Raw genomic sequence first — 17,896 nt, 5'->3', positions numbered from 1 at the left:
ACGAGGACTGTGAGAGTCTCTGGAGCACTCTGTGGGGGGAGGACAGGACAGCATGAAAGGGCAAGGTACAGAAGCCAACAGGACAACATGATGGAGCCCATCCTTGGAGGCACATGAGGTGGAAGCTGGCTGCAAAGCCGGTTTCTCCTGGTTCCCACAACAGCTCTGGAGGCTGGAAGGGACTCTGTAGAGTGATGGGAACAGGGTGGTGCAGATACAGGGAGAGCACATGGGGTGAGTACAGACACACGGCATGACATCAGTACATGGACACCAGAAGATGGCTCTCCTTGGCCACATGTGGCCTTTACCCCTGACGGTGAGCATGGCCAAGGTCCTCTCCTGCCCGCACACGCACGCGTACTCCCCACTGTCTGCCATGGCCAGGCCACGAATCTGCAGCTCACATTTGGTCCCGTCCTGCCTCAGGCTGTATCTGTCCCCATCTCTGAGGGTCTCAGACCCCTTCCTCCACTCCACAGGGGCTGCACTGTTCAGCTCACACTGCAGCACGGCCGTGGCCCCTTCTCTGGCCTCCTGGTTTTTCACATCTTCTATGAACCTGGCAGGCAGAGCTGGGAAGGACCAAGCAGTCTCTGAGATCATCAGACTGTCTGGAAGACTCTGTGGATGGGACATGGACACCCACAAGGAGCCACACAAACCGCCAAAGGACCACATGTGAAGGAGCAAATAAACATTCACATGGGGAGGAAGCAAATGGCCCGGGAAGAACAGAGAACACAAAGGGATGAACATGAGCATGAGGACACCTCCTGGACAAGAAGGGTAGGCGGGAGACAACCCCAGGGTTGCCACAGGGGCTGTGCCACACTGGAAGATGAGGATGACTCTGTGACATGTAGACACCAAGCCACGGGTCCACAAGGCCACATATGATCTTTACCCCTGATGGTGAGTGTGGCTGAGGTCCTCTGCTGCCCGCATATACACAAGTACTCCCCGGTATCCGCCATGGCCAGGCCACAGATCTGCAGCTCACACCTGGTCCCCTCCTGCCTCAGGATGTATCTGTCCCCATCTCTGAGGTTCTTGGACCCCTTCCTCCACTCCACAGGGGCCACCTTGCTCAGTTCACACCACAACATGGCTGTGGCCCCTTCCACGGCCTCTTCATTCCTCAGACCCTCTGTGAACTTGGCCGGCACGGCTGGGGGATCAGAAAGAGATGGCCACAATCACACCCTCTGAGCCCACAGAAGAGATAGGACATGGACAACACAGAGAAGACAGGGAAGCCATCTGAACACGGGCCGCTCCTGGGGCGTGCTGAGTACAGGCTGTGCACTGCAGCTTCCCACGGTCCAGCCCATTAGCATCGTGGTGTGGTCCCTTTTGAGGCATCCTCAGGCCTCATACTTTCTATGAACCTGGTTGGCAAGGCTGGAGAGGACACAAAGACCACGAGGCCCTCTGGAGACACCTGGGGACACTCAGCAAGGACACACTCCCGCTTTGGAGGAAACTAGGATTTAAAGCATGGACACATTGATGTGAAACAGTGCCCTGGGAGCAGAGAATAGACTGGCCGTGGACACGCAGGGGAAAGCCGCCCAGGACACAGAGGAGCTGGAATCCTAGCAGGGACCCCAAGATGATGGCAGACACATGCAATGGCCACAGGACCCATGAGATGGGGAGGCAGAGATGGAACCAAACGGGATCTCCCCATCCCCAGGATCTTCTGCAGCCCATCCTGGCTCAGACCCAATCTGTCATCATGCTCAAGGGCCCAAGACCAGCCTGGTGGCTCAGTTACACTACACTGTGGCCCTGGTCTCATTCTGTGGCTCCCTATTTCATAGCTCCTTCAAATTTTTTTTTTCTTTTTCAGACAGGGTCTCAGTGTGTCGCCTAGGCTGGAGTGCAGTGGTGCCATCACAGCTCACTGAAGCCTCAAACTTGTGGCCTCAACCAATCCTCCCACCTCAGCCTCCTGAGTAGCTGGGACCACAGGTGCACACCACCACAACCAGCTAATTTTTATATTTTTTGTAGAGATAGGGTCTCCCTGGGTTGCCCAGGTTGGCCTGGAACTCTTAAGCTCAAATGATCCTCCTGCCTTGGCCTCCCAAAGTGCTGGGATTACAGGTGTGAGCCACCGCACCCAGCCTCATGATCTTGATGAATAGCTGGAAGAAAAAGACACAAAATCAGCTGTCTAAAAATCTCCCACAAAATCATCCAGGCTCCTGCTTCTCATCAGTTCCTGCTGCTCCTGCGGCCAGAGCCCAGGGCAGACAGGGAGTAAGGAGCCTACTGCTGGGAGAGAGGAGGGTGCCGCCCTCCACTTTGACTGTCGCCCTGTGTTCATGATGCAAGCAGGAACCCCACGCAGCAGGTGCCCTGGTGCATGGGTCCAGCAGATAAGAAATGACCAACTGAATACACGAAGGAACCATCCACCCGGACATGCCCTGCGTGCAGGAGATAGCCATGGATCACAGGGACAGGTGAGGGCCACTGTCTCCTGTGCACTGAGGCTGGGTGGCTTCCCAGCCCACCAGATGGAGACTGGAGCCTCAGAGTGCCCAGCTTCATCCCCTGGACGCCCCCAGGGGAACTGCAGCTCGGAGCATCCTTCGGGCTTCGGGGTCCGGTGGAAACTTCCAGCATGCAAGGGTGCCCTCTTAGGAGGCACCAGAGGGGTCCAGCAGGGCACCCACCACCTGAAGCTTCCCCGGAACTCGCCCACTTCTGGAAGCAACTGCCTCAGGCAGCCGGCAGGGGTCCACTCTGGTCATCTGCTCTTCAGCCACCAGTCTGAGGAGGACGCAGATTAGCCCCCGGGCCCCTGTGTCTCTGTGTCTCTCCAACATGCTACACAGCCGTGTGACAAGGGCCCAAAGTCTCTGCCCCTCTGGGGTGTCCTGGCGAGCCTGGTGGTGTGGTGCCTCCATGCCATGGAAGCTGTACTGTCAACACCGCTGGAGGTGCATGGAGGCCGGGCCTCTCCGCAAAGGTCTATGACACTTGTGCCTGTGACCGGAGCTACCTGCATCAGGCACTGGCATCCAGACGGCTGTGCCTGGCCCCCAGAACCTGCCCCTTCACTGCCCTGAGGGATCCCTCCTTGCGGTGTGAGGGGAGACCACCAGAGTCCTGGGCGAGAAGGCCCTAGAGCTTGGGAGAGTCCTACCCTGCATTCCCTGTAAGGTGCCCAGGCCCTCCACCTGGGCCGGCTTTATCCCGTGTGCTTTCCCTGACGGAAGTGAGCCAGGCCCTCCAAGGCCCCGAGCACCTGCACACGCCACGCCACGCCACCAGCCACACCGGGCCATGGGTCCCAGCTCCACAGACACACGAGGCCAGGCCTGCAGGGCTCTGCCCCTTCTGCTGAGAACACTGGTGGCTTGAGGCTGGAATCCTCTCCTTGCTGTGACTGAGAGGTTCAGGGCCCAGGGCGAGTCCTGCAGCCTCACGTCCCCAGGGGACCCAGCCATGGCTGAGATCCACTCCCACCCCCTACACATGAGGACACCCTAGATCTGCCGCAGGCAGGCCACAGGGCTCCGGACGTCCCGTCCTGGTCAAAGCCCCCATCTTGGATCATCTTGGGCCCCTTCTTCCACTCCACACGGCTGCTCTGCTTGGCTCACACACGAAGAGTCACTGTGGCTGCTCCTCCCCACAGTCACCCCATCACCTCCTCCCCACAGTCACCCCCATCACCTCCTCCCCACACTCACCCCCATCTCCTCCCCACACTCACCCCCATCTCCTCCCCACACTCACCCCCATCTCCTCCCCACAGTCACCCCCATCACCTCCTCCCCACACTCACCCCCATCTCCTCCCCACACTCACCCCCATCACCTCCTCCCCACACTCACCCCCATCACCTCCTCCCCACACTCACCCCCATCACCTCCTCCCCACAGTCACCCCCATCTCCTCCCCACAGTCACCCCCATCACCTCCTCCCCACACTCACCCCCATCACCTCCCCTCCACAGTCACCCCCATCACCTCCTCCCCAAAGTCACCCTGCCTCTCTCCTCCTCACAGTGGACCCTCCCCTTCCTGGCTGTGCACTCCAGCCCACCTGCCATCCCCCAACTCCCGTCTGTGTTCCGCTTCTGGGGCTCCTCCTTGATTGCCTTCCTGCCTTCCTAGTGTTTACCATGGAGAAGATCTGTGATCTCACTTTTCTAATGATTTGGTTCTCCCCACATCCTCTGTCTCTGCCTACAACCCCGTAGGGCTCAAACAGCCCTCTCTTCTCTGCTGTCTTCCTGCTCCTGAGGTGGGTAACACGCAGCAGCTGTGGGGAATCCCTACTGAAGGAATGAAGGAACCACATGCAGAAAGACAGGGAAGGCCACAGTGCAGACGTGGGCACAAGGCAGGAATGTGCACACCCGCTCGGACATAGCCACCCATGCACGTGGCCAGGGGCAGTCATTACCCTTCACGGTGAGAGTGGCAGAGGTCCTCTCCTCCCCACACACACAGGAGTACTCCCCAGCATCTGCCACGGCCAGGCCACAGATCTGCAGCTCGCACACAGCCCCGTCCTGCCTCAGGCTGTGTCTGTCCCCATCTCTGAGGCTCTCACGCCCTTTCCTCCACTCCACGGGGGCCGCCTTGCTCAGCTCACACCGCAGCGTGACTGTGGCCCCTTCTGTGCCCTCTTGGTGTCTCAGTCTTCCTATGAAGTGGGCAGGCACGGCTGGGGAGGGATGGACAGACAGACACGGATGGGATCAGACTCTGGGAAGCACAAGTGGATAGGCCATGGCGAGATGGAGGACAAGACAGACTCCCACAGGACAGGTCCCAGGGTGCCTCGAGGGTGGGAGTCTGGCTGCAAATGCCAGGTTCTCCTGGTTCCTTCCACAGCCCAGAAAGCTGGAAGGGATTCTGTGATGTGCTGGGAAGTGCATGGCACAGTCGGGGAGACTGGAACAGGTGTGACTGACAGCAGAGGTAAAAAATTGGACACCGGACATGGCTCTGGACACACAGTCTTACCCCTGATGGTGAGTGAGGCCGAGGTCCTCTCCTCTCCACACACACACGAGTACTCCCCGGCGTCCACCATGGCCAGGCCACGGATCTGCAGCTCACACATGGCCCCGTCCTGCCTCAGGCAGTATCTGTCCCCATCTCTGAGGGTCTCGGACCCCTTTCTCCACTCCACGGGGGCCGCCTTGCTCAGCTCACACCGCAGCGTGGCCGTGGCCCCTTCTGTGGCCTCCTTGTTTCTCAGTTTCCCGATGAACTGGGCAGGCAGAGCTGCAGGAAAGTCAGACACAGAGAGCATCGTCTTTGCTCCCCTGCGTTGGAGGAAGTGGCATCTTTGGGCCACATGGGCAGGGTGGACGGAGATGCTTACCAGTCACCGTGAGGGTGGCAGAAGTAGTCTGGTCCCCGAAGGAGCATGAGTACATCCCGCTGTCCTGCAGCCGGAGGTCCCGGACCACCAGCTCCAGCACGGCACCCTCCTGGCGTAAGCTGTATTTGTCACCCGGCCTCAGGACCTTGTCTCCACAGCACCACTCCACGGGCGCAGCCACAGATGACAGCACACAGCGCAGTGTGGCAGCACCACCCTCCGGCACCTCCAGGTCCTTCAGGGCCTCCCGGAACCGCACTGGCCGTGCTGCAGACAGGCACAGGCTCAGCTTGCCCTCCCCCGACTGAAGTCCACTAGGGGTCCCCTATAGGTGGTGGAGGGCTGGGGACATCAGCTGCAGGGTCCCCCTTCTCCTTTGGGGCCTGTGGCAGCGACCTTGAGACTTCTGGAAAGGGGCAGCTCTGAGGGTGAGGGATAGAAAGGGTGAACCAAGCAGGAGAACAGAAGGGCGGGGTGTGAGGGACCTGTGCCGGCCAAATTCACAGTTGGAAGCCCTAGCCCAGACCTCAAAGCGTGGCTGTGATGAGGAAAGTAAGGTCAAAAGAGGTCACAGTGGGCCCTAACACACTGTGGCTGGCACCTCCTAAGACAGGAGGTCAGGGACACAGGCATGCACAGAGGGACGGCCCTTCAGAGACGCAGAGGAGACAGCTCTGCGGGGCGGCTCCTGCAGGTGGCAGAGGCCAGGGCGGAAGCCAAGCAGGGTGGACAAGGTGCCAGGGAGAGCCAGAAAGGACACGGGGAGCCATGGGTGCCCCATACAGGATGTACGGGAACCTGGGTCCTCCTGCCTTGGGCTCCTTGTGGGCGCACATGCCCTGCCCTGAAGACGGTGCTGCCTGAGAAGACAGCTGTAGGCACCTGGCCTGTGGCTGGGCTTTGGGGCTGCTGGGGCTCACCGTGCACCCTGACAATGGAGCTGCTGCAGGCGCCCCCAGCCTCACACTTGTAGCGTCCGCTGTCCTGCAGGGTGGCCCCAGTGATGAGCAGCTGGGCCCGGTGGCCCTCGTGGCTCAGCTGGCACTGGGCAGACCCCCGCAGGGTCTTCCCATCCTTGGTCCAGCACACAGGACTGTCGCAGGTGCTGGTCTCGCACACCAGGGTCAAGTCCTCACCCTCTGTGATGGTGGCATCTGTGAGCTCCCGGGAGAAGATGCTTGGCTTCTCTGGGGGACAGAGAGAGAAGCAGGAGCATGTGGGATCCTGTCGTGCTGCCGCTGGAGGGGCCAACAGGGAGAGACCCTGGGTCTCACTGTGGACCAGGCAATACCCTGGCTCAGCACCCACCAGCCACCCTCACGCTGGGGCCATGCAACAGGCTGCGGAGGGAACGGGGCAGGCTCCATGTGGCTCCTGCCCCAGTGGGGATGCAGCCTGGCCCGGGCCACGCCAAGCACAGTTCTGCAAACCATGCGGAAGCATTCATCCCGAAAGAGCCCAATTCAGCCTTCTGAGCCCCCACCCCACAGTAAGCCAATGGTGCTTTCTCTGTGAGCCCAGGGATACTGGGCACATGGCTGAGCTGCCATCCACCTCTCCACCTGTCTGCAGCTCTGAGCAACATGTGCGACGTGGGCATGCGACCCACCAGTGACCCGCAGGGTGGCTGAGGCCCGCTGGTCACCCGCCTCAAAGTAGATAGTGCCCGAGTCCTTGAGTGCCAGCTGCCGCAGGGTCAGCACGTGGTAGCCCCCAGGCTGGGCCTCGATCTCATTAAGCTCGTTAGCATGCAGGGGTGTCTTGTCCAGGAACCAGTGCACAGGCTCATAGTTGGCCGGGGAGATCCGGCAATGGAAGGTGGCTGAGGAGCCCTCCTGCACGTCCACATCCTCCAGGTCCTCGATGATGTGCACTCTCCGGCCTGCAAAGGCACAGACTGCTCAGGGGCCCCACCATCCTGGGCAGGCTCAGCCAGCAGTGCTCCCCAGGACAGATGCTCCCCAGGACAGAGTAAGGTGGCTGTGTTTTAACAAGTTTGCAGGGACAGAACTCTGAAAACAGTAAGTGGGTCAGAGTTTGAACAGTCCAAAGATACTTGTTTGAGGACCACTGGGAGCCCTGAGCCCACCTCTCTGCACCTTGGAGGTCCTTCTGCAAGGCTTGCTGGGTGAGTCTGCAGCCTCCTGAGAACCCAGGAGAGCACACTCCTGCCCCCTTTCCAAGCTGTGTTCCCAGGAGCAGTTGGCTCCCAAACCTACTTACCCAGCTGTGTGTATCATTACAATTGTGCCATGAAATTAACTCTTGTAGTAACAGATGAAACAGGAGTGTGAAAAAAAAACGGCTACACTTATGTTGAAATTTAAACCAAATGCTTAGAAGATAGGCAATGTGAATTCCTAGAAACGAGGTTTTTTGGCTGTTGAATTAGGGATGGTAAGAGATGAGCGTTTCTGAATATCGAGACAGGTCCTGCATTCAGATTCCTTCTGCATGCACGAGTGTCCTGCAGGCACAACTCCACCTCAAAGAAGCTGACCCCAGCCCAGGCAATGCACATGGAGGAAGAGCTCTCATCAGTGGATGGCACACAAGGAAATGGCTTTGGCTCCCAGACCAGGCCAGTCGACATCCTCATATGTTAAATTTTTATTTTATTTTATTTTTGTAGAGACGGAATCTCACTCTGTCTCCCAGGCTGGAGTGCAGTGGCGCGATTTTGGCTCACTGCAACCTCTGCCTCCCGGGTTCACGCAACGCTCCTGCCTCAGCCTCCTGAGTAGCTGGGATTACAGGCACGTGCCACCATGCCTGACTAATTTTTGTATTTTTAATAGAGATGGGGTTTCACCATGTTGGCCAGGCTGGTCTAGAACTCCTGATCTCATGATCCACCTGCCTCAGCCTCCCAAAGTGCTGGGATTACAGGCGTGAGCCACTGAGCCCAGCCATGTTAAACTTTAAAAGAGCATCTTTTGTTAGCTTATGACTCTCACTCTTGATGGCTTTTTTAAAAATTAACTATGGGTACCAACTTTATTAGATCATGGGGCTTTACTGTGCTAACAGAATGCTTTCACCAGGGTCACCAAATCCATTGGAGAGAAAAAATCAGTGATGATTCCTGGTTTACGTTACTTCTGATGATCACAACTGGGGCCTTTCAAATACTGAACCCTGTGAACGCCCTGTGGTCAGACCCCAGTAGGGACCTCCTGCAAACTCAGCTCTGGACACCAGCCCGGGATTTCAGAGCCAAGTGAAGGCTGCGGTGAGGGGGCCGGGCCTCACCTGCTCTGATCCCAATGTGCCTGATGACCTTGCCCTGGCCATGGACCCACTAAAGTTTCAGTTTTCTTATCTACAGAGTGGAGAGAATGACAGCTCTCACTCTGCCTGCCACTCAAATGTGGAGCCAAACAGTAAGATCAAACAGCCATCTACTATGATCTGAATGTTCCCCTGGAAACTCATGTTGAAACTTAATCCCAATGTGGCAATATTAAGAGGTGGAGCCTTTAGGAGGGGATTGGGTCCAAGGCGGGAATGGATTAATCCATTCATGGATCAATGGGTTAACAGGTTAATGGGTTAAAGTGCTTTCATGCGAGTGGTGGCTTTAAAAGAAGATGAAGAGAGGCCCAAGCTAGCAACTCAGCCCCCTCCCCATGGGATGCCCCGTGCCATCCCCTGGAGACTTTGCAGAGAGTCCCTGTCAGCAAAAGGGCCCTCACCAGATGTGGCCCCTTGACCTTGGACTTCCCAGCCTCCAGAGCTGTAAGAAGTAAATTTATTTCCTTTATAAATTACCCAGTTTCAGGTATACTGTTGTAAACAACAAGAAAAAGACTAAAATGCCACTGTAACTCTCAATGACAACCCTAATGACCATCGGTTCTTCCCTGGGAGCACCTGAGGCTGCCTGGCACAGCCGAGTCAGGCTGTCTCTCTGGGATAAGGGTGACACGTTGTATATACAGATACATGCTGAGCTCACACATGGGGGCCAGGCACACAGGGCATGTGGGAGAAACACACAGTGAGCAAATAAACACATGAGTAAGTGAGCACCAGCAGCTCATTCACAGCCATGCTAGGGAGCCTCAGTGACCACCCAGGGTGCATCCCTATACCCTCATGATAAGAAACTGAGGCTGGGCCTGTCCACCTCCAAGTCTCCAGTGCCATTCAAAGCCTAGGCCCGAGCACACTTGGCTGCCTCACCTCGCACTAGGAGCTGGGCCTGGGACTGGGCCTGGCCAATGTCACAGGTGTAGGTGTCGCTGTCTGCCTTCTCCAGGGCACTGATGGTGAGCCACAGGGCCAGGCCCTCCTGGCTGGGCTGGTGCTTCCTTGAGGCCCGTAGCTCCAAGAGGCCCTTGCGCCAGGTCACTGTGGCCGCGGGGCGCTCTGTCTTGCACGTGAACACAGCTGTGCCTTTCTCCTCCACCTGCAGGTTGGTCAGCTCCTCTGTGAAGCAGTTTGCTTTTTCTGGGGCAGGGAGATGGAGGCAGAATAGGTGGGGCGTGAGGTCTGCACAGACCCCAGGCCGGCCCCGTTATCTTCCAGGCCCGGCTGCGGAAGCTCTGGGACCTGAGTTGAGCCCTTCCACCTGGGACAGAGGAGCTCGGGCTCCAGGGGGTGGCCCCGTGCCCCGCTAGGGCAGAGAGGCCACTCCAGGGCCACGCGTGGGGCTCCTGCAGCATTTACCTTCCACACGGAGTCTGGCTGTGCTCTTGGAAGCCTCCACCTCACACGTGTACTCGCCCGCGTCCTTGAGCGAGGCCCCGCGGATGACCAGCATGGCAATCGTGCCCTCGCAGACCACATCGTACTTCTGGCTCTTGCGGATGGCCTTCCTGTCCTTCAGCCAGTGCACGGGCGTTCCCGCCCGTGACAGCTCACAGCGCAGCTCCACGTCCTCCCCTGGTGCCACCCGCTGGTCTTCCAGGGGCTTGATGATGGCCACTGGCCTCTCTGAAGGGAGCAGGGACAGCTGCCCTTGAAGCACAGCCAGGGCCATGGCGCCAGCCACAGATGACTGTAGCCACATCCCCAGCCACCATCTGGGCTACAGCCATAGCCCTAGGCACAGACCCAGCCAAAACCTACCACCTCCACCATGACCAGGATTGGGGCAAGGACAAGCGTTTGAGAACATTCACTCTCTGGCGACCAAAACAACAGAACCTGCAACCCCCAAACTCTGGGACCTCGGCCCTCAGGAGCTTCAGAGTCCTGGAATGTTAGTGTCCCCACTGTCACCACGGTGGGACTCAGGAGGCAGGAAGATCAAAAACTACAGAATTTTATCCCCTGGCATCTCTCAGGCCCACGCTGGCATCCTCTGAGTGTGCCCCACAGAGCTGCACCAAGTGTGCTCGTCACGGATGCAAACTCGGGCACAGGCGGTGATGTCAGCGGAGCAGGTGGCTGGGGCCTCAGGCCGGTGCTGCCAGACTGGCCCTGTGAGCCACAGCTCCGGGAGCTACCAAGTGCTCAGGGCACTCAGACCACGGATTGGAAAAGAATCCAGGCCTGTATCAGAGCTCAGAGAAGAGTGCGACCCCAATTCCATGCGAGAACTGCCCCCAGCATCCAGCAGATGCCTCAGGCCCTGTGGCTTCTAGAAGGGGTGCTCTGCAGCAGCTGGGGGAGGCAGAGCCCAAAAGCACCCCCACCAACTTTTGCAGCCAGGGGGCCCCAGCTCCTGGACTCCTGGGGACAGGCCCAGGGTCCCCACTCCTCAGCCCAGGTGATAAGCCCCCGTCCGGCAGGCCCTGCCCACCTCTGACAATGAGTGAGGCCTTGGAGGTGAGGCCCCGCACAGAGAAGACCACCTCCCCGGCATCACTAGGCGCAGCCTCCCGGACCACCAGGATGTATTTTCGGCCCTGACGTGTGGCCTGGAAGCGGCTGGAGCTGCCCACCGTCTTCCCACCAACTGTCCACATGGCCGGGTCGCTGGCGCTCTCATGGGACAGGACGCATTCGAAGCTGCAGCTCTCCCCCTCCACCACCTCCATTGTCTTCAGCCTCTTGGTGATGCCCACGTGCAGATCTGCGGGCCATCAGAGACTGTCAGGCCAGGTGAGAGGACAGCACTGCCCTGGGCCAGACCTAGGAAGGGCCAGACCCTGGGAGGGATCAGAGCCCACAGGGACCAGACCCCAGGAGGAGCTGGATCCCTTAGAGGAACCAGACCCCACAGGGACCAAACCCTGGGAGAGGGTGCCAGACCCTGGGAGAGGCCAGGCCCTGGGGGACAGGGTGCCACATTGCACCAGCCAATGAGTAGATGCCCCTCCGCTGGAGCTGGCTGTCCCCTGGCACCTGCATAACCAACAGCTCTGAGCTCCAATCAGGGTGGCAGGGAGAGGGAGAACCCATGGTCGTCACAGGGAGGAGAGGAGGCACAGGACCCCGGATGAGGGGCCCCCAGGCAGGCTAGTCCCGGCTCCAGGACAAACTCGCCATGCCTCCTGCCCCTTCCCCATCTCGTTACAAGACTGTCAAGGACCAGCAAACAGGCTGGTTACGCCACCTGTCACCCACATGAGAATGCCACTGGGACCAGGCACACACACAGAGGGGGCTAGGTAGCCCCGCTGCAGTTGAGGGAACTGCCCCTGAAAAGCAGGACAGGTTCCAGGGCACGCACGCCCCCAAGGCTGCAGGGCTGGGTTCAGGGATGGCTCTACCCTGCCAGCCCAGTGGCCTTGGGGCCTTGCTGGGGCCCCGTGAAGGACAGAGACATGGCCTATTCACAGCCCCTGCGTGGCATCTTGGCTTCTCCCTGGCCATCCCCATTGGTGTCCCCACACTGGCCTGGTGGCTTCCATGCAGACACGTCCTCTGGTACAGGGCAACATCCCCAGGCTATGTCGGGACCACCAGGCAGGGACAGCACAGCCTCCAACCCTGGCTCCGGGACCCATCGTCCCTGGGTCCACCTGCCTGCACCCAGGCCTCACAGGACCACGTCAAGCCATGGCTTCCCCAGAAGGCTCCCCTGACCTCCCCGGCTCAGCAGAGCAGCCCTTCAATCTCAGAGAATGACGTGGGCCACCCAGGTAGTGGCCGGCCCCACATCCATGCCCACCCAGCACACCTCCCTTCCCTGAGCTCCACCGTGCCCGCAGCCACACACCGTGCACGCTGACCCGGGCCCGGGTCTCCTCGGAGCCCACGTGGCAGGTGTACAGGCCAGCGTCTTCAGGGCTCAAGTCATGCACCATGAGCCCCCGCGTGCCCGCCGTGTGCAGGAAGTCATACTTGTCGCTGGGGCCCAGCTGCACGCCATCTTTGCGCCACACCACATGGGCCTCGGGGTCAGAGACCTCACACTGCAGGGCCAGGGTGCCGTGCTCCTCCACGGACAGGTCATCCAGTGCCTTCAGGAACACCACCGGCTTCACTGCAGGAGGGATAAGAGGGTGAGGGGAGGCCAGCGCCTGTCCCATCCCTAGTGGGAAGTCCCAAAGACTCGTAGGACGACTCACCTAGGACCTCCAGGCGGGCAGAGGTTGACACCTTCAGGGAGGAGGCGCGTACTATGCCCGCGTCAGCCCGCCGGATGCTCTTCAGTACCAGGGTGTGGCGCCGGCCCTTGTGCGAGATCTCATGGAAGCTGTCGTTGTACAGGGGCATCCCGTTGAGGGACCACTCGACCTCCTCATCCTCATGGGACAGCTCACAGGAGAAGCTGGCCCAGCCCTCCTCCGTGGCCTCTGCATCCTGCAGCGGCCCTGTCACTGTCACCTCCCGCGCTGCAAGAGACACACCGGGCCTCAGTGCCCACACCACCAGGCAACCCCTCCCCAAAACCCTCTCAGTAGCCCCATGACCCTCATGCCCCACCTTCCACAGTGACCTCAGTGCTGCTGTGGGCGCTGCCCGCCTGGCACCGGTAGACACCAGCATCGGCAGGCATGAGCCGGAGGATGCGCAGCTCGGCCATCTGACCCTCCAGGCTCATCTTAAACTTCTCAGAGGGAGACAGGGGCGTGTCATCCTTGTACCACTGCACAGCCTTGGGGGCTGGCCGGAAGTCGCAGGACAGGACCACTGACTGTAGCTCACGCCCTGTCTTGGGCTCCAATGGCCGTGTGAGGACTACGGGGATGTCTGCAGGGAGTGGGGACAGGCTGGGCCACGGCGCCACAGGAACCAATCACCCTGCCCTGCCTGCCAAGCCCTGAGCCTGCTCACCTATGGCCTTGAACTGTGTCTTCCCCTGGCCCTGAGCCTGCTCACCTATGGCCTTGAACTGTGTCTTCCCCTGGCCCTGAGCCATGTCCACCATTCCCTGAACTGTGTCTTCCCCTGGCCCTGAACTGTGCCCTCTGTGATCCTCAACTGTGTCCTCCCCTGGTCCTGAGTGATATCCATCTGTGGCCCTGAACTGTGTCCAGTCACTGCCCTAAGCCTTCTCCTCCCACAGCCCTGCCCTGTACCCACCCACAGCCCTGTCCAGGCCTCCCAACAGCCCTGAACCTTGTCCTCTTGTGGCTCTGCCCCACATCCACCCACCGGGGTGGGAGCGCTCACCTGAGACCACCAGGCGGGCAGAGGAGCGAGACTTGCCAATGGTGAAGTGCACGGGCCCGGTCATGGTGGAGCAGGTCCGCCGCAGCATCAGCCGGTGCACCGTGCCTTCCTGCTCCAGGCCCACATTCCCCCCAGCCTGCAACACCGTCTTCCCCAGGAGCCACTTAGGTGGCCGCACTGAGGGGATGGAGGTCTCACACTCAAACCAGGCAGGAGCAGGCTCCATCACTGTCACGTCCTGCAGACCCCGCACAATGGTGATGGATTGCTCTGTTGGGGAGGAGCAGTCGCTGGTGGATCCCGCGGATAAAACACGCTGCCCCTCCGGCAGGGTTCCTTCCTGGGAACAAGCCCCCACCCCACTAGATGCATGCTAGCATCCTCCTGAGCTGCCCAGACCCAGCGTCTCCAGGAGTGTAGGGCAAACCATGGACCTGGGAGACTCCCCCCAACAAAAGCAACCTGCAGAGCTGCCCTCCCTGTCTGCACCTTCCACAAAGAACTGTGCACTGGTCTTGACATCACCGGCGTCGCAGGTGTAGGTGTCCTCGTCCTCTGCCTGGACGTCGCTGATGATCAGCTTGCGGTAGAGGCCATCACTGACCAGCTCGTACTTGGGCCCGGGCTGCAGCTCCTGACTGCCCTTGAACCACCGCACGTGGGCGCTGGCCCGGGACACCTGACACTCCAGCACACCGCGGTGCTTCTCCATGGCAATCTTGTCCCGCAGCGGGCGCACGAGGGTCACTGGCAGCTCTGTGAGCGTGGTGGGGGCATGGGGTGGATCAGAGACGGTGCTCCAGGCTCCCAGGCACAGTTTCCGACAAGGCACTGAGGGTCTCGGGCAGCCAAGGGCCCAGACCCTGCTAGGCCCCAACAGCCCATGTCTGCCCGCCAGGGGCCAGCAGGTGGTCAGGCCGAGTGTCCCCCTTAGAGCTGTGCTAGGACCTGCTCCACAGAGCAGACCACCAGCAAGGGGAGTGCGCCCACCTCTGCCTGCCCTGCCCTCCCATATCCCACACTCCCACTTCCACCGCCCAGGTCCTGCCCGCTGTCCCCGCCCACCAAGAGCAGGGTAGGCCCCGCCCCATGTAGCCCCACCCCCTGCAGTCCTCTCCCCAAACCCCCACTTCCGAACCATAACCACATACCCTAGCCCAGTCCCAGGAACTCATGTCCCTCCCCGTACACCTCTGACTAGCCCTACTGGCCCATCCCCACCCCTCCTGTCTGCAGAGCCTCCCTCCCTGCCGCCCCAGCACCACTCTCCCTGATTCTCCTCCTCGCTGCCACCAGGTAGCACCCCCCGCCCCCACCATGCCCCCCCAACAGGGCCTCACGCCTGGCGTCTCCAGCACTCGCTGCAGCCCGAGGGAGCATTTATCAGGATCTGTTTTAAGGAAGGGAGAAGCCCCTCATGGCCGCTTCTTTGGCCCCTATCTTCCTGCCAAGGAGGTGACACCCCCTTCCCTCCTCGTGAGTCCCTGCTGTCCTGGTCCTGAGAGTGGGCCTGGGGCGTCCGGGCCTGCGCTGAGCCAGCTGGCCACACATGCACACTGTCCAGCCCCGCCCTCCCCTCAGCCCCCACCTTACCCTTCACTCGGAGCTGGGCTCGCGATTCTGCATTTTCGGCTACAAATTGGATCTCTCCTGCATCTTCCGCCAGGACTCTCCGGTAGATGAGAGTGTATGTCCTTCCTGGGGACAAAGGCAGCTCAGTACGGGCGGGGGCAGAGGAAGACCTGGGGGCCGGGCCGTGCCCACCACAGCCGCCTGTCCTCACACCTTCCTGGCGGATGCGCACGTTGTCACTGGGCCGCAGTTTACTGCCTTCCCGGAACCACTGGCCAGGCACTTCGTCGTGGGAGACCTCACAGGAGAAGGTGGCACCGTCCTTCTCCATCACTTCCACATCCTCCAGGGGCCTCACGATCTGGATGTTGCGGCCTGGGGTGGCAAGGGAGGCCCTGCCACACCCGGACGCACAAAGCTGCTCCCAGCACCCCCCACCCAGTGCCCCAGCATGCCAAGGGTTGTGAAGGTGAAAGTAGAGCGGCCAAGCCTACTGGCTGGAGGACAGGAGGAGGTGCCCACACCTGCCATGCCCCACATGCCTCACGCAGTCCTCACCTTGCACCTTCACGGAGGCAGAGCTCTGGGCATCACGGGCATCACACACATACACTCCCTGATCCGCGAACTCGCACCGGTAAATGGTGAGGCTCCTGCAGGCGCCCTGGGCTGCGATGGCCATAGTCTTGCCTGCCCGCAGCTCCACACCGTCCTGTGGAGCGCAGAGGACCGGTCAGGTACTCAGGTGGTCCAGCCCTGGGGTTCCGCTTGGGCCCACCCACATGAGAGGAGGAGAGGAGGCAACGGAGTGGGGTCAGCGGGGAGGCACCTTCAGCCAGCGCACATCCACATTAGGACGCGACAGCTCACACTCCAGGGTAACCTTCTCCTTCTCAGTGGTCACCACGTCCTGCAGCGGGCGGCTGAAGCTCACGGGCAGCTCTGGGGAGGAGGACAGAGGAGGTGGGAGGAGAAAAAGGGCTTGGAGGAGCCTTCAAGGTGGGGACAGGGACAGGGACAGGGGTGGGGCAGTGCCCCAGCTGGACGGAGTTACACAGAGCTGGCTCATCCAGGTCCCCAGAGAACCCACCGACCTCCCCAGGGCCCCCTCGGGACAGGCAGCCGTGCTCTGTGCCGTGCCCTGCCGGCCCCCCAACGCACCGGTGACCACAAGCCGCGCCGACGTGTGCACTCCTTCGGCCTTGAAGACCATAAGGCCACTGTCCTCTGGCCGCAGCCCCGAGAGTGTGAGGGTGTGTATGGGGCCCCGCACAGCTAGGTGGCATGTGGGCCCCTGCTGGAGCCGCAGACCGTCACGAGTCCAGCTGCCCTCCACGTCCGCATGCGACAGCTGCACCTCCATGGTAGCCGTGCCCTGCTCCCGTGCCTCCACTGCCTGCAGGCCCCGTACGAGCCGTACCTGGCGCACTGCGGTGCACACGCGGTGTCACGGGCAAGCCGCTGCTCTGAGACCACCGCCTTTAGAACCCTGGGGCACAGCCGGCTTCCCCAGGAGCTGGGGGAGGGCCGGGAAGCCGCCCCACACCCACCCCCTGCGCTCGCCCCTCCGGCGGGAGACCCGCCCCTCCCCCAACCCTACGCCCGTTCCAGAGGGCCCGCCCCTCCCCTCAGTGTCCCGCCTCGCTCCTCCCTCCTCCCCTCAGTGCCCCACCTCCCTCCTCTCTCTTCCCCTCAGCGCCCCACCTCCCTCCTCTCTTTTCCCCTCAGTGCCCCTTCTCCCTCCTCCCCTCAGTACACCGCCTCCCTCCTCACTCCTCCTCCTCAGTGCCCCGCCTCCCTCCTCACTCGTCCTCCTCAGTGCCCCACCTCCCTCCTCACTCCTCAATGCCCCGCCCTTCCCGCCCGCAGCTCACTCTCCACGTTGAGTTTGGCCTGTGTCTTGTCATCCGGCGTCTCGCAGCCAAAGAAGCCACGGTCAGCAAAACCTACGTTGTGCAGAACCAGGCGGTGGCGGGCGCCCTCGGCGTGGATCTCCACGTTCTTTCCCGGCGCCAGGGCCGCCGCGTTCCGTGTCCACCTCAGCTCCGGCCACGGCCGCGTCAGCTCCACCTCCAGGGTCACCGAGCTCCGCTCCTCCACCGTCTGCGGCTCCAGCTTCTTTTTGAACAGCACGGGCGCCTCTGGGGTCGCAGGAGAGGGGAGGTCACGGCGGCCCTCGCCCTCCTCCACGGGCAAGCCAAGGTACAGAGAGCCCGCACAGCCCCGGCGCCTGCCCTGAGCCGGGCCCAGCCCGAGCTGCCCGCACCGCGCCCCAGGATCCCAACCCAAACAGCGCGGCCCTGGCCATACGCAGGCCTCAGCTGCGCACCCTCCCGGGTGCGACTTTAAGTGAGGAAACCAGGAAGCTTCCTTAAGCCCCGCTCCCACCTCCAGCTCCCCGGCTCTGAACAAGACGCCATGCCCTGGTGCCTCGAAATCCTAGACGTGATCCCC

At 60.9% G+C, this 17,896-nt stretch overlaps 1 protein-coding gene across 4 annotated transcripts in view; it reads right to left on the bottom strand.

Annotated features, from left to right (window-relative positions):
* The window catches only part of OBSCN (obscurin, cytoskeletal calmodulin and titin-interacting RhoGEF), a 168,660-nt gene that overhangs the window by 86,808 nt on the left and 63,956 nt on the right, over positions 1 to 17,896 (bottom strand). For 2 of the 4 annotated variants that reach the window (XM_055233742.2, XM_055233743.2), the window contains exons 24-44: positions 17,317 to 17,583; positions 16,604 to 16,870; positions 16,272 to 16,384; positions 16,001 to 16,154; positions 15,656 to 15,817; positions 15,464 to 15,568; positions 14,360 to 14,626; positions 13,871 to 14,140; positions 13,181 to 13,447; positions 12,823 to 13,089; positions 12,471 to 12,737; positions 11,109 to 11,381; positions 10,031 to 10,297; positions 9,545 to 9,811; positions 6,969 to 7,241; positions 6,280 to 6,546; positions 5,360 to 5,626; positions 4,996 to 5,259; positions 4,430 to 4,693; positions 908 to 1,171; positions 312 to 575 (exon numbers count right to left, since the gene is read on the bottom strand). In XM_055233742.2, coding sequence (XP_055089717.1) covers positions 312 to 575; positions 908 to 1,171; positions 4,430 to 4,693; positions 4,996 to 5,259; positions 5,360 to 5,626; positions 6,280 to 6,546; positions 6,969 to 7,241; positions 9,545 to 9,811; positions 10,031 to 10,297; positions 11,109 to 11,381; positions 12,471 to 12,737; positions 12,823 to 13,089; positions 13,181 to 13,447; positions 13,871 to 14,140; positions 14,360 to 14,626; positions 15,464 to 15,568; positions 15,656 to 15,817; positions 16,001 to 16,154; positions 16,272 to 16,384; positions 16,604 to 16,870; positions 17,317 to 17,583 — 5,076 coding nt within the window. The remainder of the gene's footprint in view (positions 1 to 311; positions 576 to 907; positions 1,172 to 4,429; positions 4,694 to 4,995; positions 5,260 to 5,359; positions 5,627 to 6,279; positions 6,547 to 6,968; positions 7,242 to 9,544; positions 9,812 to 10,030; positions 10,298 to 11,108; positions 11,382 to 12,470; positions 12,738 to 12,822; positions 13,090 to 13,180; positions 13,448 to 13,870; positions 14,141 to 14,359; positions 14,627 to 15,463; positions 15,569 to 15,655; positions 15,818 to 16,000; positions 16,155 to 16,271; positions 16,385 to 16,603; positions 16,871 to 17,316; positions 17,584 to 17,896) is intronic. The other 2 variants (XM_055233744.2, XM_063613986.1) reach the window with 1 other exon arrangement.

This window comes from Symphalangus syndactylus, chromosome 19 (assembly GCF_028878055.3).
Source record: "Symphalangus syndactylus isolate Jambi chromosome 19, NHGRI_mSymSyn1-v2.1_pri, whole genome shotgun sequence".
Lineage (NCBI taxonomy): Eukaryota > Metazoa > Chordata > Mammalia > Primates > Hylobatidae > Symphalangus > Symphalangus syndactylus.
This window is presented reverse-complemented; position numbering and strand designations above follow the sequence as displayed.